Source organism: Elephas maximus, chromosome X (assembly GCF_024166365.1).
Source record: "Elephas maximus indicus isolate mEleMax1 chromosome X, mEleMax1 primary haplotype, whole genome shotgun sequence".
In the NCBI taxonomy this organism is placed as follows: Eukaryota; Metazoa; Chordata; class Mammalia; order Proboscidea; family Elephantidae; genus Elephas; species Elephas maximus.
In genome coordinates this window covers 163,797,683-163,821,268 of record NC_064846.1, presented here as the reverse complement: position 1 = coordinate 163,821,268, position 23,586 = coordinate 163,797,683, and the positions used below count along the sequence as shown (strand labels likewise).

The following is a 23,586-nucleotide window of genomic DNA, read 5'->3' as shown; positions in this document are numbered from 1 at the left end:
AAAAATGAACTCAAAATGGGTCAAAGACCTAAATATAAAATCTAAAACAATAAAGATCATGGAAGAAAAAACAGGGACAATGCTAAGAGCCCTAATACATGGCATAAACAGTATATAAAACATTGCTAACAGTGCAGGAGAAAAACTAGATAACTGGGAGCTCCTAACAATCAAACACCTATGGTCATCCAAAGACTTTACCAAAAGAGTAAAAAGACTACCTACAGACTGGGAAAAAAATTTTAGCTATGACATTTCCAATCAGCATCTGATCTCTAAAATCTACATGATACTGCAAAAACTCAACTGCAAAAAGACAACCCAATTAAAAAATGGGCAAAAGACACGAACAGACACTTCACTAAAGGAGACATTCAGGTAGCTAACAGATATATGAGGAAATGTTCATGACCATTAGCCATTAGAGAAATGCAAATCAAAACTACAATGAGATTTCATCTCACTCCAACAAGGCTGGTATTAATCCAAAAAACACAAAATAATAAATGTTGGAGAGGCTGTGGAGAGATTGGAACACTTCTACACTGCTAATGGGAATGTCAAATGGTACAACCACTTTGGAAATCAATGTGGCGCTTCCTTAAAAAGTTAGAAATAGAACTACCATACGATCCAGCAATCCCACTCCTTGGAATATGTCCTAGAGAAATAAGAGCCTTTACACAAACAGATATATGCACACCCATGTTTATTGCAGCACTGTTTACAATAGCAAAAAGATGGAAGCAACCAAGGTGCCCATCAATGGATGAATGGATAAATAAATTACGGTATATTCACACAATGGAATACTATGCATCGATAAAGAACAGTGATGAATCTGTGAAACATTTCATAACATGGAAGAATCTGGAAGGCATTATGCTGAGTGAAATTAGTCAGTTGCAAAAGGACAAATGCTGTATGAGACCACTATTATAAGAACTCAGGAAATAGTTTAAATAGAGAAGAAAATATTCTTTGATGGTTACGAGAGCGAGGAGGGAGGGAGGGAGAGGGGTATTCACTAATTAGATAGTAGAGAAAAACTATTTTAGGTGAAGGGAAAGACAACACACAATACAGGAGGGGTCAGCACAACTGGACTTATCCAAAAGCAAAGAGGTTTCCTGAATAAACTGAATGCTTCGAAGGCCAGCATGTGTAGCAGAGGCGGGGCTTTGGGGACCATGGTTTCAGGAGACATCTAAGTCAATTGGCATAATAAAATCTATTAAGAAAACATTCTGCATCCCACTTTGGAGAGTGGCGCCTGGGGTCTTAAATGCTAGCAAGTGGCCATCTAAGATGCATCAATTAGTCTCAGCCCACCTGGAGCAAGGGGGAATGAAGAACAGCAAAGACACAAGGTAAGTATGAGCCCAAGAGACAGAATTGGCCACATAAACCAGAGACTACATCAGCCTGAGGCCAGAAGAACTAGATGGTCCCTGGCTATAACTGATGACTGCCCTGACAGAGAAGACAACAGAGAACCCCTGACGGAGCAGGAGAGCAGTGGGATGCCGACCTCAAATTCTGGTAAAAGGACCAGACTTGATGGTCTGACCAAGGCTAGGAGGACTCTGGAGGACATGGTCCCCAGACCTTCTGTAAGCCCAAGACAGGAACCATTCCCAAAGCCAACTTTTCAGACAGAGAGTGGACTGGACTATGGGATAGAAAATAATACTGGTGAGGAGTGAGCTTCTTGGTTCAAGTAGACACATGAGACTATGTGGGTAGCTCCTGTCTGGAGGGGAGATGAGAAGGCAGAGGAGGTCAGAAGCTGGCTGAATGGACATGAAAATAGAGGGTGGAGAGGAGTGTACCATCTCATTAGGGGAGAGCAACTAGGAGTATATAGCAAGGTGTATATAAATTTTTGTATTAGACTGACTTGGTTTGTAAACTTTCACTTAAAGCACAATAAAAATAAAGAAAGAGGAAATTATGTAAAATGTTTTCAAAAGCGGCAAAGTATATAACAGACCCGTGTGTGAATTAGCCAGTACATTTGTTCCCTGGAGTCGCTGCAGTCGATCATCTGTGTCCATAAAATTGAACTAATGATGCAGAACACTCTGGAGGTGATTAAGACGGTCAGATGAATGATTTCTGTGTTGTGGTATTGGTCTGATAACATTCAGATAGACGCCACAGAGGTCTGAAGAGATGGAAAAGCTAAAGAGTAAATACGCCAAACGAACAAATAACCCAACCCAAAGCCTGAGAAAGGGTGACTTTAAAATCTTGTCTTCTCCAAATCTCTTGCCTGTAATGTATTGATTTCACCAGTCCCAGAAAAATCAAGTCGAAACAAAAGGTGTTTATCATCCAACAAAGTGTGGAACGGTGCCGAAGCTGGGGCAACTCACATTGTTCACACCGTCCAGGGGAGATGGGTGATCATTTTTGACTTGCAAATTCCCTATTACATTTCAATCAAAGGGAAAGAAGCACTAGTATGTTCAAAAATTACCAAGTAAATATAAAAACATAAAATATTATGAATGTAAAAAATATTCTAAATATAAAAAAAGTAAATTATCAAGTAAATATTTGTGTTTTATTGCATACTTTAATGTAGAATGTAAGCACAACTCAAGGATTGGCCTTAACAATTATATGTCGCTTGGTGTGGAGTTAAATCTTGGCACCATTCGGGGTGCAGATCTCACCCTTATACATGTGTTAACTGCACGGAGAGCAATTTTATAAACACTTGTACGTAACGGGATGTTCCACTTAAAGGCAGCTCAGGGGGTCCCCCCACAGATGCAGCCTGTCCCCCACTCCCCACAGCATGAGTGACCGTTCCCTGAATTGCCGGATGTGTCATTTCAGTGATCAAGGGAGGACCCCTGGAACATAACTACAGGTTGAAGCAGTTCCATTTTCACTGGGGGGCCATCAACACCTGGGGCTCCGAGCACACCGTGGACAGCAAATGCTACCCGGCGGAGGTATGTCAGATGCCTGGGGACAGTGACAACTCTGGAGGAGTGGGATTGTTCTAAGGCTTCTGGTTTTAAGCATTATTGGTAAGAACCGGGTGATTCCTGTAAGGGCTCAAGAGTACTCGCAGGGCTCACTTTTCTTTTTTTAATTGTGGTGAAAATATACACAACAAAACACACACCAATGCAACAGTTGCTACATGTATAATTCAGTGACACTGATGGCATTCTTCAACTTATGCCACTCAGCTTGTTGTTGTTGTTGTGTGCCGTTGAGTCGATTCTGACTCGTAGCGACCCTATAGGACAGAGTAGAACTGCCCCACAGGGTTTACTAGGCTGTGTCTTTAGGGGGAAGGAGCTATGGTGGTGCAGTGGTTAAAGTGCTCGGCTGCTAACCAGAAGTTCGGCGGTTTGAACACACCAGCTGCTCTGGAGGAGAAAGGTATGGCTTCTGTAAAGATTATAACAGCCTTGGAAACCCTATGGGGCAGTTCTACTTTATGCTATAGAGTCGCTATGAGTTGGAATGAACTAGACGCCAGTGGGTTTGTTTTTTGGTAAATCTTTACAGGAGCAGATTGCCAGGTCTTTTCTCCCGTGGAGCCGCTGGTGGGTTCCAACCACAGACCTTTCAGTTAGCAGCCAAGCGCTTAACCACTGTGCCACCAGGGCTTCTTCCACCCAGCTTAGACTTATAAAAACAACAGCTTCCCTCATGTTGAATAATGTGGCCAAACTGAACCGGAAAATCGTGAAACAGAATTCTGAGCTGGACTGAAATTAAAGCAGAAAGTAAGAACCCAGGCAATATAGTTCAGGGCCACAAAGTCAGATCAGTCTGAGAAGGAGATGGTGGGAGGCTCAGTGAAGGCAGAGCAATAGAAATGGAGAGAAAAAGCAAAATTTAAAAAGCATTGCTGGAATAAAAACCACCGAACTTGGGAGAGGGGAAGGCAAAGTTAACAGTGACCTTGAGGTTTCTCACTTGGGTGGCTGGGTTAAAGGCGATGCTGTAAAGAAAGTTCATGAACGCTGGATGAGGAATCATTTGTAGAGAAATATAAGGAATGCGTGATGAAACAGAATTTCTTCTTACAGCTTTTTTTTTCTAATTTACTTTTAAATGTTAAATATAAAAAAAAAACACATTTTAAGTGGTTATCCCTCAAAGAAGAACTTTGTCTCCAACTCCTGTCTGATTCCCGTAGGGAGAATCTGTTTCTCTGAATATAAACATCTCCTTTTGATGCAAATGGTTTTGAATATTAGTAGTTCAGGCAAATCCGAATGGAAATGGACAAATGTTGATCTGCCGCGGAAATGTAACTCACTTGGCTCTATAAGTGTTCTTCCATTTTGTCCCCAGATAAGTCCCTTTGTTGTTGTCGTTGTTAGGTGCCCTCAAGTCAGTTCCGACTCACAGTGACCCTACGCACAACAGAACGAAACACTGCCCAGTCCTGCGCCATCCTTACAGTCGTTGTTATGCTTGAGCTCATTGTTGCAGCCACTGTGTCAGTCCACCTTGTTGAGGTCTTCCTCTTTTCCGCTGACCCTGTACTCTGCCAAGCATGATGTCCTTCTCCAGGGACTGATGCTTCCTGACAACATGTCCAAAGTATGTAAGACGCAGTCTTGCCATCCTTGCTTCTAAGGAGCATTCTGGTTGTACTTCTTCTAAGACAGATTTGTTCGTTCTTTTGGCAAGTCCCTTTATACCAAAGTAATATTAGTTGCTGCTCTTCCCTAAATTTCTTCCTGTCAATTCTATCTCCTTTTGCAGCAGACTGTCATATGCCTTGGCCAGTGTGGACACGTGTTTAAACAGTGTATGTTGAATAAGGCCGTCGGTTTGTTTTGGGGTATTGCTATATCATTATGTATTAAACCTTCTTTTAATGGCATTTTAGCTGCACTTGGTGCACTGGAATGCAGTCAAATTTGAAAGCTTCGAGGATGCGGCACTGAAGGAAAACGGTTTGGCTGTGATAGGAGTCTTTTTAAAGGTAAAAAAAAATCTTACCTACTTTAAATATGTGTTGTATTCTACAATGAAAAGCTAGAAGAGTGTTATTTACTTTAAGAATATTGGGATCAATACACTGCTAAAAATGCACAGTGGTTAAAATATGAGATTGTGAGAGAGATGCTGATGAAGAGTGAGCTATTTGTATCAGGTGGACACTTGAGACTGTGTTGGCATCGCCTGTCTGGAGCGGGGATGGCAGGATAGAGAGAGTTGGAAACTGGCAAAAATGTCACGAAAGGAGAGACTGGAAGGGCTGACTCATTAGGGGGAGAGCAAGTGGGAGTACAGAGTAAGGTGTATATAAACTTATATGTGACAGCTTGACTTGATTTGTAAACGTTCACTTGAAGCTCAATAAAAGTTAATAAAAAAAAATATGAGATTGTTACAAATATATTTTAAATGGTATAAAGCTGCACTGTCCAATAGAGTAGCCACAAGCCACTTGAAAGGAGGCCAGCGCCACTGCAGAACTGATTTTTTTAATCTGAGTAATTTCAATTTCAATGAAGCCCTGATATTCAATGCAGTTACTGGAAAACTTTCCAGAGTGTTTGGATCAATTTGAGTATGTGAATGTGCACTTTCAGCTACAAATTTTTTGGTGAACATGAAATACAGATAACGTATTTCTGATGAAAATTTAGCATCCAAATTAAGATGGATGTAAAATATACACCAGATTTTGAGGACTTAGTATAGGGGAAAAAAAGTTAAGTTTCTCATTAATAATTTTTTATATTGATTGCATGCTGAAATGATACTATTTTGGATACATTGGGTTAAGCAAAATATATTATTAAAAATGATTGCACCTGTTTCTTTTTGCTTTTGTAATGTGGCTGCTAGAAAATTTAAAATTACCTCTCTCACTTGCATTATATTTCTGTTGGACAGCACTGGTATAAAATGATAAAGGCAAATAACTCGAAATAAATAATATTTAAAATACGAAATTAGCTAAGAATATATTTTAAATGGAATAAAAAAAAGACAAACAACTGTGGGAAATGGTCATGAAAAGGCTATTTATGAGTTCTTTATGAGTAAACAGTAGTCCCTGGATGGTGCAAACGGTTAATGAGCTCGCCTACTAACCGAAACGTTGGAGGTTCCAGTCTACCCAGGGGCGCCTTGGAAGAAAAGCCTGGTGATCTACTTCCCAAAAATCAGCCATTGAAAACCCTGAGAACAGTTCTACTCTGGCACACGTGAGGACGTCATGAGTCGGAATCCACGTGACAGCAACTCATATGATATGGTATGGTATGGTATGTGACTATACCTTTGCTACCAATGAACTAAACTGACTGCTGTTGAGTCAGTTCCGACTCACAGGGACCCTGTAGGATAGAGTAGAGCTGCTCCATAGGGTCTCCAAGGCTGTAAATCTTACGTCTTTACAGAAGCAGACTGCCACATCTTTTTTCCACGGAGTAGCTGGTGGGTTCGAACCACCAACCTTTTGGTTAGCAGCCAAGTGCTTTAACCACGTGCCACCAGGGTTCCCCTTTGCTAAGTGCTGAATTTATCTTCCCAAGTGTGACCGGATGGTGATATAATGAGGTCCACTTCTCACATGAAGAAACTAAAGCTCAATGAGGTTAAGTGCTTTCTTGTCAGGTCACACAGCAAGAAAATGGAGAACAGGATTGAAAACCCTAGGACAATACTCCGCATGAGCCTCTGAGCTCCTGCAGGTTCCATCCAGTCTGGAGGCTGAGGTCCTGGAATGAGCCTTGAGGGCTGCAGGCCTGAGCTGAAGGCTGCCTTCCTGCTTTCTGCCTTGCTCTGAGAGCTTCAGCCTTCAGCACCCCTGTTGCCAAGCGCCTGTGAGCTCAGAAGGAAGCAGATGGCCAATAGGCCACGAGCGCTATTGCTTGCCTACTGCCTGCCGGCACCTGAGCCTGTCAGCAAACAGCCTGCCCCTTTGTTCTCTAATTCCTCAATGTGGGAAACATCCTCAATCGCCAGTTTAAGTGTACTTTCTGCACTGTGGTTTGTTGGTTTTTAGGTAATGGCCAGGTAGTTTGTTTTAATTCACATTCTGTTAACAGTTTCTACAGTTCGATGTCAATTATATTTAATGTTTTCTCATCAATGTTTTTTTAGCTAGGCAAACATCATAAAGAACTGCAGAAATTGGTGGATATGTTGCCATCAATTAAGCACAAGGTAATTTTTTTGTTCCTAAATCATTTGAATTTATTTTATGTTTCAGTCTCGAAGTGGAGACATTAACAAGGCACTTTGAATCAGGAAGTGTAATTAAATTGAATATAATTGAATTGAAATGTTAGAAGACAACTTGCCTTCTAGAATGCTTGTGTTAGGAGAGACCCTTCCTCTAGGATACTTTCAGGGGTAGCTGTTGGGTTCGCTGGGGGATCCATTGGCGGGCACGTGCTGATGAGGACTTGGGCCTCAGGAGTATAATGATCTCCCCTCTAGCCTGTTTCCTACACCAGCCCCTTCTAAGTCCTTGTGAAAACACACTCAGAGCAGCCTTCTTTGTGTAGCTACCCTCCCACCAGCAGGGAGAAAAGTTTTACAGAAGCTTGACTTGTCCAGCTTTAAAGAACAATTACCAGTATCCTTCAGGTTGGATACCACTGTCCAACCCCTAGGATGAATGGTTCACTATTCAGAATCTCCAAGAGGCTGCTCCCTGGGCAGTCTGCATATTCGTTCTGTCTCATCCCCCAACCCCAACCCTGCTCTCTCATTCTCCCACCCCAACCCCACTTTAGTCCAGGGTCCTGGCTTTTCCTCATTTGCATTTCATTCTGTACGGGGTCTGACTTATCTATAGAGTAAAAGAGAGGCCTCCTTTTTTAGGCACCACCCCAAACCAAATCCACTGCCGTTGAGTAAATTCCGACTCATAGTGACCCTATGGGACAGAGTAGAACGGCTCCACAGGGTTTCCAAGGCTGTAAATGTTTACAGAAGCAGACTGCCACATCTTTCTCTTGTGCAGTGGCTGGTGGTTTCCAACCACTGCCCTTTCAGTGAGCAGCCGAGTGCTTTGACCACTGTGCCACCAGGGCTCCTTTGTTTCTGCACCAGCCACTACCTAAGTAATACCTCCCAACCATTCTCAGAGGAGACGCCCTGCTCCACACTCACTAGAATGAGGGAGAAAACGGTTTTTGTTGTGTCCCACTGAGGTGTACCAGAAATACACAGTGAACTGCAGGAACAAAGCGTGGGCGTGAGCCTGTCCTAAGTGATTCCTTAGGAGGTTCCTCACAGGTACCCGGGCTCCTCTGGACCGCTGCTGGTCCCCAGACACACGCTGGGAAGCATCACCTAAACATGCAGTTCCTCGGTGGCTTTCACCCCCAAATACTGACTGGGTGACCCCTTCTCTTGCTCAGGACACCCTTGTGGAATTTGCGTCGTTCGACCCTTCCTGCCTGATGCCCACCTGCCCGGATTACTGGACCTACTTGGGGTCTCTGACCACCCCGCCACTCTCCGAATCCGTCATCTGGATCATTAAGAAGCAAGCAATAGAGGTTGATCACGACCAGGTGAGTTCTTCCCACAGTCTACACAAGGAAACTCAAGTGCAGCCACGTCACACTGGGCCGGGTTCCAAATGTGGCACCCTTTTTTAACATCTTGTAATACTTAGACACTTTTGGTAAAATGTGCTAATGTCTTATCTCAGTTTGGGCATGAGTTAGGAGATGCTTCCAATTAACTGGAGCTAGGAGTTAAAACAGAACATAAGCTCTTTATTTCCATACTTAACAGTGACATATATTTTCCTGTACATGCATTATGTGTTTTTTTATATAAATGTGCATCTGTATGTAAACTAAGACCCTTTTAAAGAGAAGAATGGAGGTTGGAAATGGATGTGTTCAATACCCTTTAAAATCCTTTAAGGACTTTTGCTGTGGACTCTCGGGTAAAAACAGAACCTAACAATGTCTGTCCAGAAATTTTATTCTAAGTCAGTCATTTCGAACTTGGGCTTTATTTTTCTCTTAGAAACTAAGTGTAAGTGGTGTTATTACATCAACACACAAAATCCTATTTCATTCATAGTGTAACTAAATTACAACACTAACTACTTATATTTCCTTTGTATGGAATTTTTATTGATTACAAAACATTTTAACAAGAAGAAAAGCTTCCATTTTTTTTTTTTAAAGCAAGGATCTAAAAAATCCTTTTAAAAGCCGGGATAACATTGATACCAAAGCTCATCAAAGACTGGAACCCCTCCGCCTGAAAAAGTAACATATAGACCAATATCTCTGAAATATATAAAAGCTAAAATAAAACATTAGAACCAGAATCCAGAAGTACATTAGAAGAAATATATACTGCGTCCAAGTAGAATGGACGTAAGGATGGTTCAATAAAATCCATCTTCTGAGCAAAGAGAAAAATCATATTATCACTTCCGTAGATTCTCAAAAGACATTAACAAAATTCATCATCCAGTTCTTAAAATTTTTTTTAACAAAATAGAAATGAATAGAGACATCCTTAACTTGATAAAATAGATTGATTTCAGTTTAAAAGTAAAAGATCACTAAATGTGGAAAGATAGCTACTGATCCTGCTATTGTTAGCACACCAAATCTTATAGTAAATGATATTCTGGAAGTAGCCAGTACAATTAGACCAGAAAAGAAATTATAGAAATAATAAAAAGCTATTGCAGAAAATAAGATAATTCAGTGATTAGTAGAGTACAATATTAATTTATAGAAATCGATACATTTGATACCTATAGATCACAATAAGTTAGAAGATATAATGGAAGAGGGAACCCTATTTATAATGGGTATGAAAAAAATACCTTGGAATAAACTTAACAAGAAAAGTTAACAAGACTTTGAAACATTCCTGAGGAACACAAAAGACTTGAATTAATAAAGATTCATACCATGTTATTGAATAGGGAGACTTAATAACTGGCATCTCTGATGTCAATTCTCCTTAAGTTGTTATTCTTCGTGAAATGGTTACTCTTCATGAATCTAATGTGGTCCCAGTAAATACATACCAACAGGATTATTAAATATATATGCTACTTCTTAATAAGTTCATATGGAAAACCAAACAAGCATGAATAATGAGGAGAAATTCTAAAAAAACGAAATGAGTGACAGCCACAAGATATTATCAAGTCTCAGTAATTAAATTGTGTGATACTGGCACATGATTAAAGAGGTAAATCAAATGGAACAAAATAGTAAATTCAGAAATATGCCCAAAAAACCTATGGGATTTAGTTTATGATAAAGTAGCATCTCAGTTCAGTGGGAAGAAAAGATAGTGCATTCAGTAAATGCTATTGGGAGGCAACTGAGCAGATATTTTGAAAAAAAAAAAACAGTTGGAGCCATCATTCAAACCTTACACAAGAGTATATTCCAGGTACTTTAAATGTAAAACATAAAAAATAACACCATGCATTTGAGGTCTTAAACGCTGACAAGCGGCTACCTAAGATACACCAATTGGTCTCAACCCACCTGGAGCAAAGGACAATGAAGAACACCAAAGACACAAGGTAACTATGAGCCCAAGAGATGGAAAGGGCCACATAAACCAGAGACTCCATCAGCCTGAGACCAGAGGAACTAGATGGTGCCCGGCTACAACCAATGACTGCCCTGACAGGGAACACAACAGAGAACCCCTGGGGGAGCAGGAGAGCAGTGGGATGCAGACCCCAAATCCTCATAAAAGGCCAGACTTAATGGTCTGACTGAGACTAGAAGGACCCTGGAGTTCATGGTCCCCAGACCTTCTGTTAGCCCAAGACAGGAACCATCCCCAAAGCCAACTCTTCAGACAGGGATTGGACTGGACTATAAGACAGAAAATGATACTGGTGAGGAATGGGCTTCTTGAATCAAGTAGATACATGAAACTATGTGGGCAGCTCCTGTCTGGAGGGGAGATGAGAGGGGAGAGGGGGTCAGAAGCTGGCCGAATGGACACAAAAAGAGAGAGTGGAGAGGAGTGTGCTGTCTCATTAGGGGGAGCACAACTAGGAGTATATAGCAAGGTGTATATAAATTTTTGTATGAGAGACAGACTTGATTTGTAAGCTTTCACTTAAAGCACAATAAAAATTAAAAAAAAAATTACACCATGAAATTACTAGGGTAACCACAGGAAAATTCTTCCATACCTCCAAATGGAGGAAGTTTTTCTTAAAACCAGAAGTCATACAGAAAGCAACTAGTAAATTAGACTACAAAAAGGTTTAAAGATTCTGTATTATGAAAACCACCATAAACAAATGACAAGCAGGAAAAATATTAGCAACTCATGTTCCTTAATCAGCCACTATTTATTGCATGCCTCCTATATGCCAGGTACTCTTCTAAGTATTTGAGAGACACCACTGAACAAAACAGAAGGAGCTTATTTCCTTAATAGATAAAGATCTCCTAGAAATCAGTTTTTAAAAAACCAGCAGAAAATGGTATAAACAGTTTACAGTTAAGGAAACTCAAGAAGCTCATAAACGTATGGAAGATGTTCAGCCTCACTTATTAAAATATATAAAAACCAAACCAAACCCATTGCCATCTAGTTGATTCTGACTCACAGAAACCCTATAGGACAGAGTAGAACTGCCCCGCTGGGTTTCCAAGGAGCTGCTGGTAGATTCAAACTGCCGACCTTTTGGTTAGCAGCTGAGCTCTTAACCACAGCACTGCCAGGGCTCCTATATATATATATATATATATATACACATATACATACACACATATACATATATATATACACATATACATATATATACACATATACATATATATATATATAAAATCAAAGTACTACGCTGAAATATCATTGGTTCAACTATCAAATTAGCAGAGACCCCTAAATTTGATGGCCTCCCCTGATAGTAGAAGTATGGAGAAAGGCCCTCTGGTGCCCCGCTGCTGGGAGTTAAATTGGTACCATCGGAATATCAATCAAAGTACAAGTTCACATAACCTTTGAAGAGCAATTTATTCTGCAGATGAACTCCACATCTGAAAAATTATGCGTATACATGGTTGTTCTTTGCACCCTCGTTCCTAAACAACCGAAGTACCTATCAATAGCCCAGAAACCCAGTGCTGTCGAGTCTATTCTGACTCAGCGACAGAGTAGGGAAGCAGCTAAATAAATTATGGTAGATCCACACAATGGAATACTAGCCAGTCTTTTAAAAAGAAAGTGAACGTGCGTTATATACTGATCATTTCTTTTGCTCTTCTCCCAGACCCTAGCAGGGACAGTGTCCACTCATTCAAATAACATCCATTAAATTAATAATCATTAAGTACCTACTCTGGGTCAAGGACTATGCTAGGTGCTGAGAACACCTTGGTGAAGCAAACATAAAGTCCCTGCCCTCAGGGAACTTACCTTGTCATGGGAAAGACAGACAACAAGGACAGAAATCCATGAAAAGGCCCGTAGCTGTAGCTTGAGTTAAGTACTAAGAAGAAAATCAATTTGATAGTATGATAACAGGGTGGGAATTATTTTAGATAGAGAGAACTGAATAGTATTTCTGAGGACTTGGGAGAGTGCTTCAGCCTAGGGACAAGGGGCTGGTGAGGGGGAGGACGTCAGGAGGCACAGAGGTACGTGATGGGGAGCACCACAGGAGTGGGTTTAGGCAGGAAGAGGCAGAGGGAGAGCAGAAGAGCTTGAGGGCCGGCGCCATGTTCATGTGTGTACAGGTGTGCAGAGTTGGAGTCCATTCTTAGACCGAAAGTGCAAACAAAAGGAGCCTACCTCCCCCAGCCCTGCTCTTCAAAAAAATTCCTTATCCTAAGAAGGGGTATACAAAACACCAAGAGTTCAAAAAAGTCAGGTAAATTGGTGGAGGGGAGTAGAGAGATTGATTGATTGAGGAGATGCATAATAGGCTAGTTATCAGGAGGAGCTTAGGGCTCCTTTGGCATGTTCTCTGGGCACAGACATTCCTTGGTGTACCTGCTAGACAAAATACAGAGCTTAACCGACCATAAGCTGAGCTTGGTAGCTTTTACATTGAGTCTGCTACTGTTCTTCATATTTAAAAATTGACCTAATGCTGAAAAAATAAATAAATCCGAGGGCCAGTGGCCCACATGAGGACTTCTTAAGTAGAATTTCAATGCAAAAAATACAATGAGAAAAAAATGTTAGTTGTCATCTATAATCCTAAACCAAAACACCAACCGCCCTGCCGTCAAGTCAGTTCCAACTCACAGCAACCCTATAGGACAGAGTAGAACTGCCCCATAGAGTTTCCACGGAGTGGCTGGTGAATTCGAACTGCTGACCTTTTACTTAGCAGCGGAGCTGGCTGTTAACCACTGTGCCACCAGGGCTCCTCTATAGTCCTAAAAAAAAAAAAAAGTCCTAGTCACCTATAATCTTACTAAAACCAGACCAGTTGCCATTGAGTCTACTGCAACTCATGGCAACCCCATGTGTGTCAGAGTAGAACTGCACTCCATAGGGTTTTCAGTGTCTGTGCTCTTTCAGAAGTCAATCACCAGGCCTTTCTTCCATAATCTTACTATTCGATGTTAATCACTGTTAGGGTAAATTCTCCTGGTCTTTTATCTATACAAATATACATATTTTTTTTTACAAAGATGGAATTATTTTCTGCATATCATTTTGCTGCTCCTTTCACTCAGTGATGTGTAGAATATTGTATTGATAATAACCGTCTAGATCTTTAACATCGTGTTTAATGGTGATATACTAGTCCATTTCATAGCTGTTGTGTAATTTATTATGGGTATTTGGGTTATTTCTAATCTTTTGCAGTTAGCTGAATAAAAATAAGCATGACCTATTTGGGTACCTTCTCAGTTTCTGAGAGCATGTGTGTAATTGGCAGGTCCAGCCACTGTTTTCAGTGCTTGCCTCTTCAGCTCGGCTTGGCCTGAAGTCTTTGCTCCAAACACATTCTCACATGCTTGCCCACTGTACCATAGGCTATCCTCTCTGTAGCTACAGTGAGCCTGATGGTACAGGGGAGGTGTTGTGAACAGATTTTCCTGCCAGCTTGAAGGAAGCAGTGATCCATAACATGGTCGCTCCGAATGCCACGGGGCTACTGACTGACGTTATGGCCACATTAGAAAAAAAGCACTTGAGACCCTTGGTTGTTCCTTTAGTATCGAGCTGCACTGTCCAATACAGTAGCCACTAGTCACATGTGGCCATTTAAATTTAAATATAAATTAAAATGAAATAGAAATTTAGTTCTTCAGTCATACTAGCTAAATTTTTAGTGCTCAGTAGCCATAGGTGGCTTGTGGCTACCATATTAGATGTGCAAAGAACATTCCCATCATTGCAGAAAGTTCCGATGGACAGCGCCAGCACCGAGAATCCCATTACCACGGAAGACATCTACGTGCATTGCTTTACTCACAGTGCCCAGATGTGCTGAGCAATCAGTAATACATTATGTTAATGATTCAGTTAAATTAAAAAACGTTGTACTGTTACTATATACATCAGGCCTTTTTTAGTCTATGAAAATCAGTTGCCATGGGGTTGACTGTGACTCACGGTGACCCCATGTGTGTTCGAGTACAACACTGCTCTGTAGGGTTTTCAGTGGCTGATTTTTTGAAAGTAGATTGCCAGGCCTTTCTTCTGAGGGACCTCTGGGTGGACTCGAACTTCTAACCTTTCAGTTAGCAGCTGAACATATTAACCATTTGCACCACCTAAAACCCCATTGCCATTGAGTCAAGTCTGACTCACAGCAACCCTATAGGACAGAGTAGAACTGCCCCATAGGGTTTCCAAGGAGTGGCTGGTGGATTTGAACTGCCAATCTTTTGCTTAGCAGTCAAGCTCTTAACCACTACCCCACCAGGGCTCCTTGCAGCACCTGGGGGCTCCTGTTATTCTATCAGCTATTTTGCCCATTTAAAGATGAAGTTCCTGAGAAGCCAAGAGAAGAAGTGGGTTGTCCTGCACAGATGGCTCATATGGGGAGATAGGGCCTTTGAACCCCAGTCTTCTGATCGCTCCAAGCGCCCCCCGCCCCGAGTTGCGCACATCCTGCTGCCGTCCCCTACACATGGTGGGCCATTTTATTCCCACTCAAGCATTCCTACCAAGAAGTAAGCTTTTCCTTCTGTATCTAATTTTCGTCTAATGCTTCAGGGTTTTAAAAATGAATGAAAGAATAAAAATAAATAATTTAAAAAAATGAATGAAAAGCTGTTTTTCTCTTGAAATTATTTACGTTTCCTATTTCTATTTCTAGCTTGAACAATTTCGGACCCTGCTTTTCACATCAGAGGGGGAGAAAGAGAAAAGAATGGTCGACAACTTCCGCCCCCTTCAGCCCCTAATGAATCGCACAGTCCGCTCGTCCTTCCGTCACGATTATGTCCTGAATGTACAAGTATAACCCAAGCAGCAGACCAGCCAAGTACCCCCTAAGACGTTCACATCTAGGCAGCATCTTAATACATGTTACCTTTTAAAAACTGTTAACTAGACTGTTCTAAACGGCTGCACTTTACTAGTAATTGATTGTAATCATAGATGCCCATTTCCTGGTACGGGAGCTTCCCATCAATCTCTGCGGAAAGAAGCTCTTTGGTCAACAGATTCTTACTTTTATCGATAATGATATTTATCACCGAAGTACCAGCAAGACACACAAGATTCTCATCTTATAGCAACCAGTTGCTGATGGTGATATCTTTTTAGGTCTGACTTTTCTGAGCTGCCGTTTTATGTTTATCAGTTGGTGGTTCTATAGAGATACAGGTAGGGATGATCATCAAGGTGTTTGGCACTGACCACACAGAACACCGGCCTGTGAGAAACAGCCATCAGCCCAGACTGGAGCGTCCTGGCTGAACATGGGCCTTGGTCTGAGGTGTAATTTATTTCAGAACATGAATGTATACTCTTGTATAAGGGCTTCTCAATGAGTATGTTGGCCGTGACCTTTCATTGTCGTTGCTAGTACTTGATATGCTCATTATCAATTTATAATGTAGAAAATGTATTTGGTAATCAGAAGCAAACAAGGACTTTAACTTATATCCTAGAATCCTTTTGCCTTCCCGAAGATCAGATATTTTATTTAAAGGCTTGCTCATGTAGAAAGCATAGGCAGAACATTTGAAAGAAAGTGCTTAAAGTGCCTAGAACTTAGAATTCTTTCATGGCACATTTACAGAAATGTTTTTCAAAAGATTAATAATCAAATAGTCTATAGCTTATGGCATTATTTTGCATTATTTGTACAGTGCTTTATAGAATATGATGATAATATTTTCCACAATGAAAGAGCTGCCTTGACTTCCCTTTAAAGCTGTCTGAATGTTATTTAGTCATTAGTTGAGGTTCTTTGTTGGCAAGGCAGGTGATCAACTTCGATCTCCCAATTTATACAGTAGTTTAGAAGATTTTTGTCGCAGTAATAGGGAGATTTTTTTTAATAGGGAGAAAAATGTACCAGATAGGCTGTAATCTGTCATCCCACATAATTCTGAAGACTACATGCCACTGCCGCCCTAGTGCTACGTCTCTTGGAATATTTCCAGCTGCCTAGAAACCTGTGTTCATTCAGACTCAGTGTTGCATCAGTAACTAGTAATATTTTTTTCATCAACAGACTAGTCATCAAGTCTGCAAGATAGGGCTGGAGTTGTATGTGGAAGCATTTGGAGATACCTCTGTTCCATAAAAAGAGGGTGAAGATATTTGCTTCTAGGGTGCTTGCCCTCTTTGGGAAAGGGAAGCATGTGCACCCTAGGAAATGCGTAAGAACCCTTGAAAAGATGATGTTAGCTGCCATCAAGTTGGCCCCCAACTTGTGGTGACCCCACACACAACGGAACCAAATGCTGCCCAGTCACCATCGGTTGCAGTTAGACCATTGCGATCCATAGCGTTTTCACTGGCTGATTTTTTGGAAGTAGATCACCAGGCCTATCTTCCTACTTAAAAAGATAGAGTAGGTTTTTTTTTAATTTATGTTAATTTTATGCAGTTGATCTGCTTCAAACTACAGTTATCTTTAAAAGGGGAAACACACAAGATTGGCATTTTCCAGGGCACCCAGCCTTCCTACCAAGGCCTCTTCCAAAATCTTAGTATAAAACTCTATTGTAGTGGATGTTCCATGTTGGAGTGAGGTCTGATGTACAGAATCCCTGACTTGCCCTTATACCTTAGGGGTACAAAGGATGCTGTGTTAGTAGGTGACTGTGTATCCTGGTTTGCCACTCCTGATTGACTTCGCGTGTTCTCCTGATGTAATTATTAATAGCACCTCTCACTCTCAACCATGGCCTGGTTTGCACAATAAATTCTGTGGTCCCTTTCCCCACAGAGGTTATGGAAATGGCCTTGGGGATGTGATTTCTTCAGTGCCTTAGTCATGTGAACCCCCCAAAGAGGCACTCTAATTCCTGGCACCTGATACACCCTAGCAAGAAACTTTTTACGTTTTTATGCCCTCCCAAAAGTGTTTTATGTGTACCTTCCTAGACAGAAGCGGAGACACGGGCTTGCAGTCTGTCAGAAGGCTGGAGAAAGAATTTTTGTATTAAAATTGCTGCTCACCTTCCTTGAATAAGATTAGATTAATAAAACTGTTTCTTTATAATATTAACATTTGTTGAATGACTTTTCCTTTTAGTTCTTTGGAGTATATGCCCTTTGCAGTGGAGTCAATTCCGACGGATAGGGACCCCATGTATTACAGAGTAGAGCTGCTCCATAGGGTTTTCTTGGCTGTAATTTTCACAGAAGCATATCACCAGGCCTTTCTTCTGCAGTACTACCAGGTGGGTTCGAACTGCTAACCTTTAGGTTAGTAGTCGAGCACAAACCCTTTGTGCCACCTAGGGACCATTTTGGGGTATATAAGATGTCTGTAAAATTACTGAGACATCTTTTAACATGTAGATCAGAAAGTGACTGGAAAGCTCAGACGGGATTTACAGGTAGCCCCCGGCTTACGACATATCCGAGTTATGACAAACTGCACGTACAACTGTTTTTTGTTTGTTTTTACGTCTTATCATTAGTAATATGTACAACATATAATTTTGCAGGACGTAATTTACTGATGTTATCATTTGCAGATGTTCAAAGATTGGATTTATAAAGATACTGATAATAAAAGGGAATAATAATGAAAAGTAAAGAAAAAAAGTGGTACTCGACTTACGTCAGAACTGACTTATGATGGAATCATTGGAATGGAACCTGTTGTAAGTCAGGGACTGTCCCTACTAGAGAAACAGTGTGGGGAACCCCCCCTACCCCGCCCCTGCTCCTCAGCTCATATGCACAGTCTGCAATCACCATCTAGGGCAGGCTGCCAGCCCCTCTCCTCTCCCAGGGCTACACTGATCCAGGGTGAAGCTGGCTGTTCTACAAAGCAGGCGCCCACCCTACTAAAGCTTAGGAAGGTGTCTTTCCCTTGCCCAGTGGGGGACACATTCTTTTGGCATGATATTAGCAAAAATATTGAAACCACTTTTGGTGTTTTTCTGTGCCACTAGAAGAATCCACATGATTTACTTGATACCTATTCTTCTTAAAGCTTTATTGTCTTTTTGATTCAACTTTGTCAGTTAAGTCTTTCATGTAGTTTTATTGAACAAAAATGGATATAGTTAATTTAAGCAAATAAACTCTAATTTTACAGTATAATTTGTTGATATAAATAATACTGGCTATTTATAGGGTAGCTATGAGTCAGAATGGTTTGGTTTGGCTACATTACAGATAAATAGTAACACATTCTTGTCTTTAGGTAAATTTTGCTTTGATCCCTTCTTTATGGATTCAGCGATCTTCAGAGATGGTACTTTGGTTTGGTTCTGGGTGGGAATATCGACTCTGCCATTGTTCTTTCTCAAACCATCAGCAGTTGTGTTGCATAGAGCTTATCACTAGACAAAAAAATTGAGTAGTAAGGACACTATGTAGCACCGGATATTTCTTTCTTACACTCTCATTTCTAGAAGTACAATTTTTTAAAACCTTTTTGGGATAATGAACATTTTACCATAGCAGAGGAATAACCTGAAATATACATGCTTGAGAATAAGTAGAGGTTGCCTTTCAGGGCACCAAGAATAACACTAAATTTATATTACGTTGCAGAATAAAGGGAACTTTGTTCTGCTTATCTGGATATCCTAGAAGAACGTATCTTTGCATTAAAATTTTACAACTCTTATTTTTACCTTATGACTTATTGCATTCAAATTATGGTAGTTACAGTTTGGAAATGGAGCTGGCTTTTAGAGCTACTTCTGTAACGAAATTAACTTGAGCAATTCAAACTCCATGAAAATTCATTGCGAACCAGCCTAAAGTACCTAAAACACAAGTACGGCCACGCCAAGCCTCTACTTAAAAGCTTTCAATGGTTACCTATTGCCTACAGAGTGTAATTAAAGCTTCTTAGCAAGATATACAAAACCCTCCTCCAGCCCACCTCTACCGCTATATTCCTTGATACGCGCAGATTACACTTTAAATTTGACTGCCAAAATTCTTCCTGTTCCTGGCAAATACCAGTTTCCCTTTCATTGATTTTGCTTATGCCGATCTGCCTGCAACTCAATTCCCACCTTTTTCCACTTGGAGTAAAAAATAAATAAATAAAAGTTCAGGCATCAGAAAGCTCTCCCTGAATCCCCAGGTGAACTATGTTAAGTGAACGTCATCTTTGCATGGGCCATATTATATTATTTATGTACTGGTGTTTCTCTGGCCCTAACTTGTAATCTTCTCGGTGACAGAGGTCACACCTTTGCAGCCCCAAGAGTTAGGTTCGCATCTTAAACCCGTAGGAGAGACTGGCGGGGGACGGAGCCTAGAGCTTTGTCTGAGGCGCTGATAGGAAGACCCGCGAAGGGGCGGAGCCTAAAGCAATGAGCGGTATTCTGTGTGAAACTGGAGTCCACTCTCCGTGGGATGAGGTTTGGTGAATGGATGAATGGATGAGGAGAAAAGGAGGAGAGGTGTGACCTTAACCTCCTATAGCGTTGGGAAAGAGAGCAATAAAACACTGGAGAAGAGGTGAGGACAGAATGACTTCCAGAATGGGTTAGAAGTATCAGAGGAGTTTTTCGGGCTGCGAGATTTGCGTGGGCAGGGTTTGGAAACGAGCCGCCAACGGGAGCCTCCCCTCTCTGTCTTTGGTCTCGCCCGGGCTGAGGCGCGCTCGGGCGGCCGCGCAGCACTTGCGTCTGCGCGCGCAGCCGCTCCCGCCCTTAGGCCCGCCTCTTCCGGACGGCTCCCCGGGGAGGGCGGGGGCGGAGCGCGCTGATAAGATGGCGGCCCCCGAGAAGATACAGTTTCCAGAGAGGCAGAGGTAAGCTGTGCTGGGGGTATGACCTGCAGAGGGAGCGGGCGGAGCGGGCCGAGGCTGGGCCTGGAGAGTGTGCATGCGAAAAGAAAAGAGTCATTAGGCCAGATGAGCGAACTGCTGCTACAGTTGGGAGCCTGGCGCCCCGAACTGTCACGGGCGTCCGTGGGCTGAGGGAGGTGAGGAGGGGAACAGGTGGTGGTTACAGAAGACCTGCCATCTGAGCGTGGACGGACTAGGCGATGGTAGGTGCTTGCTCTGAAATGAACACAAGGGAAGCAAGATTTCACCCCCGATCACCCAAACAATTTCCTGTCACTGTCCTCTGGCTGAGGAGAGGGGAGCTCGGACAGCTGCAGGTGCCGTCCTTGACTCGCGCGTGCGTGTCTTCGTGTTCCAGCCACAGAAAGTACAGGGCCGCCCTGAAGAAGGAGAAACGAAAGAAGCGTCGTCAGGAACTCGCTCGATTGAGAGACTCAGGTAATGGGACTCCCTCATTCTGTTTTCTGTGAAATTACCTGTCTTCCACCTTTGCTCAAACTTGATGCCCCAGTGTTAAAAGGAAGCCAAAAATCCGAATAATTACTGTCACTGCTGCCTCCCAATAAAGTTATATTAGACCCATATGAGAAACTATGTTACCATACTAAGGAGGAGAAACGAAGTCTTGGTGTATCTAATATGACATAGTGAATTACAGTAGCTAGCACAGCCCTAGCACATATTAAGTATTAAAAAAAAAAAAGTATTAGGTGGGTATTTTTCTCTGTAACACCAGCAGAGTTCGAGGATTTTAATTAGACATTTTGCAAGTTTTTCTCAAGCTTGAGTAATGTAAACCAAAAAGAAAAATCCAAACCCGTTGCCGTCCAGTCGATTCTGAATTCATAGCTACCCTATTAGAACTGCCCTGTAGGGTTTCCAAGGAGCGCCTGGTGGATTCAAACTGCCCACTTTTTGGTCAGCAGCTTTAACTCTTAACCACTATGCCCCCAGGGTTTCCTGAGTAATGTTACCCAACCCAGTGCCCTCCAGTCGATGTTAAAAGAAAAAAAATTAGAGACCCTTAAATGACTCACTCAAATTATTATTATGCTATTTAAATATATACAAGCATAAAACTTATTATGAAGCTCTTATTTGACTGTACAACCAAATGAAATGACAGTCCCTGAAATTCAAATCTATGTAATGTAATGTGAGAGATAATGTAAAACAGACGCTGTTTCAGTGATGCTGACTGGTTTGGGGTAGGGTCTTTGGAGTTTGGAGTGTCTCTGTTATTGTTGCCTGGTTGCTTTGCACCTTTTTTTTTCCCCTGTTGAGACAACCGTGTTTATTAGAAAATAATTTGTTCAATGTGGAAGCTTCATTTGTACAGCTGGACATGATGCCATTTGGCCTTCACATGGCAAACTTATTATTATTTATTAAACCTGCCTGTTCAATACAATAAAAGTAGTACTACTTGGACCAATGGGGCTATAAATGCAGATGAGAGCACTAAAAATCACAGAGCAGTACTGCGTTATAATTGTTGTCCTTTAGATTATCCAGAATATGCTTATTAAGATATCCTAGACAGTTCTCAAAGTCCTGAGGCTATTGCCTCAAGTAGCCAGGACTCTCCGACCTTGAGAAAAATAACCAAGAGGGTTGCATTTACCATTGGCGTTCCCAAGTGATTATTTTAGTAGCAGTACTTGGAATACTTGGAATGGAAGGAGCAGTGTGTTTACCTGCAACCTGTGTTAGCATCTCTCTTTTATTTGTTGAAAACTGGTCTACTAGAGGTGGGACAAAGCGTCAGGGATAAAAGGAAACACAGGGTAGGCTGGAGTTATTTATGCCCTTATCGTACTTTTTTTTCTCAGCACTTAAGGTTCTCAGCAACCTCACTTTATTCATTTAACCAACTTTCTTCTAACATACCTTTTTTTTAAAAAAATTCTTCTATTTTTTCTTTCCCTATTTTAAATTTTATAATAGCTGGTGTTTATATTGTGCCAGGTTTTTTTTTTTTTCCCCATTTTGCCCTTGCGAAGTACGTTCAGAGTGAGCCCCCATGGAAAGTCAGGTGGATCATCTCCCTTGGCAGTTTAGTCAGTTGAAGGATACAGGACACTGGTCTGCTCAAGATTACATAGCTAATGGCAGGTAAAAGACTAAGTATCTGTCTCTGGATTCTAGCTCCTAGTTTTGCCCAGTATGACACGCAGTTCTTAGTGGTGTTTCATGAATTCTGTGGACACTGTTCACTCATTGTAGCACTTGACTGGGCAGACATTACCCAGAAGGCTAGAATATAGAGAGCACAACAATTGTCAAATGATTGGTAGAAATTTCTGGATTATTGACCTCTCAATTACCAGTAGCCTCTTTGGCACCCAGTTCTACTTGAGATAATCTGAAGTGAGGTTCCTTGTCCAGAAATTAAGGTGACATTAAGTAAAAAAAAGGAGCTCTGGTGGCACAGCAGTTAGTAGCACTGAGCTGCTAACCAAAAGGTTGGTGATTCAAACCCACCCAGCAGCTCTGCAGGAGAAAGACCTGGCAGCCTGTTCCTGTAAAGATTATAGCCTAGACCTAATAACATGTTTAGTGCTTCTGTTCTACCTCCTAGTTCATTGTGTAGTGACTGAGGTCTTAAAAGCTTGCAAGTGGCCATCCAAGGCACAACGATTGGTCTCTAATTGTCTGGAGCAACAGAGGAAGGAGAGTCAGGAATAGGAGGAGGATATGGAATGTATTGGTAATTGCCTCCATGAACAGCTGCCTCCTTTGCCATGAGACCAAAAGAATTGGATGGTGCCCACCTACCATTACTGAACATTTTGATCCAAGATTCTATAGAAGAATCCTGATCAAAAGGGGGAAGATACAGAACAGAATATCAAATTCTCATGGACTCTAGATTTCCTGGAGCCATGAATGTTGGATGAACCCCTGAAACTATTGCCCTGAGATAATCTTTAAACCTTAAACCAAAAATATCCCTCGAAGTCTTCCTAAAACTAAACAATAGTTTAGCTTAACTATTAAAAAATGTCTACCTTGAGCATTATGCTCTTTTAAGAACTATCTATATGGGATCAAATTGGCAACAGCAACTTGAAAAATTAGGGGCAGTGAAGTTATATTAATGGGGGAGGAAGAACTTACAAAAGGAGGCTGAGAATGGTTGCACAAATACAAAAATGTAATCCTTGTCACTAAATGGTACGTGTAGAAACTGTGGA

General features: G+C 41.5%; 2 protein-coding genes across 8 annotated transcripts in view; both read left to right on the top strand.

Annotated features, from left to right (window-relative positions):
• CA5B (carbonic anhydrase 5B) overlaps nucleotides 1-17,629 on the top strand; it is a 52,614-nt gene extending 34,985 nt beyond the window's left edge. For all 4 annotated transcript variants that reach the window (XM_049873391.1, XM_049873392.1, XM_049873390.1 and 1 more), the window contains 5 exons: nucleotides 2,848-2,966; nucleotides 4,874-4,969; nucleotides 7,105-7,167; nucleotides 8,373-8,528; nucleotides 15,260-17,629. In XM_049873391.1, the coding sequence (XP_049729348.1) occupies nucleotides 2,848-2,966; nucleotides 4,874-4,969; nucleotides 7,105-7,167; nucleotides 8,373-8,528; nucleotides 15,260-15,406 (581 nt within the window). In that variant the 3' untranslated portion in view covers nucleotides 15,407-17,629. The remainder of the gene's footprint in view (nucleotides 1-2,847; nucleotides 2,967-4,873; nucleotides 4,970-7,104; nucleotides 7,168-8,372; nucleotides 8,529-15,259) is intronic.
• A 2,645-nt stretch (nucleotides 17,630-20,274) lies between these two features.
• The window catches only part of ZRSR2 (zinc finger CCCH-type, RNA binding motif and serine/arginine rich 2), a 37,441-nt gene continuing 34,129 nt past the window's right edge, over nucleotides 20,275-23,586 (top strand). For 2 of the 4 annotated variants that reach the window (XM_049873382.1, XM_049873385.1), the window contains exon 1: nucleotides 20,377-20,827. In XM_049873382.1, coding sequence (XP_049729339.1) covers nucleotides 20,590-20,827 — 238 coding nt within the window. In that variant the 5' untranslated portion in view covers nucleotides 20,377-20,589. Of the gene's footprint in view, nucleotides 20,354-20,375; nucleotides 20,828-23,586 lie in introns of those variants that run through there. The other 2 variants (XM_049873383.1, XM_049873384.1) reach the window with 2 other exon arrangements.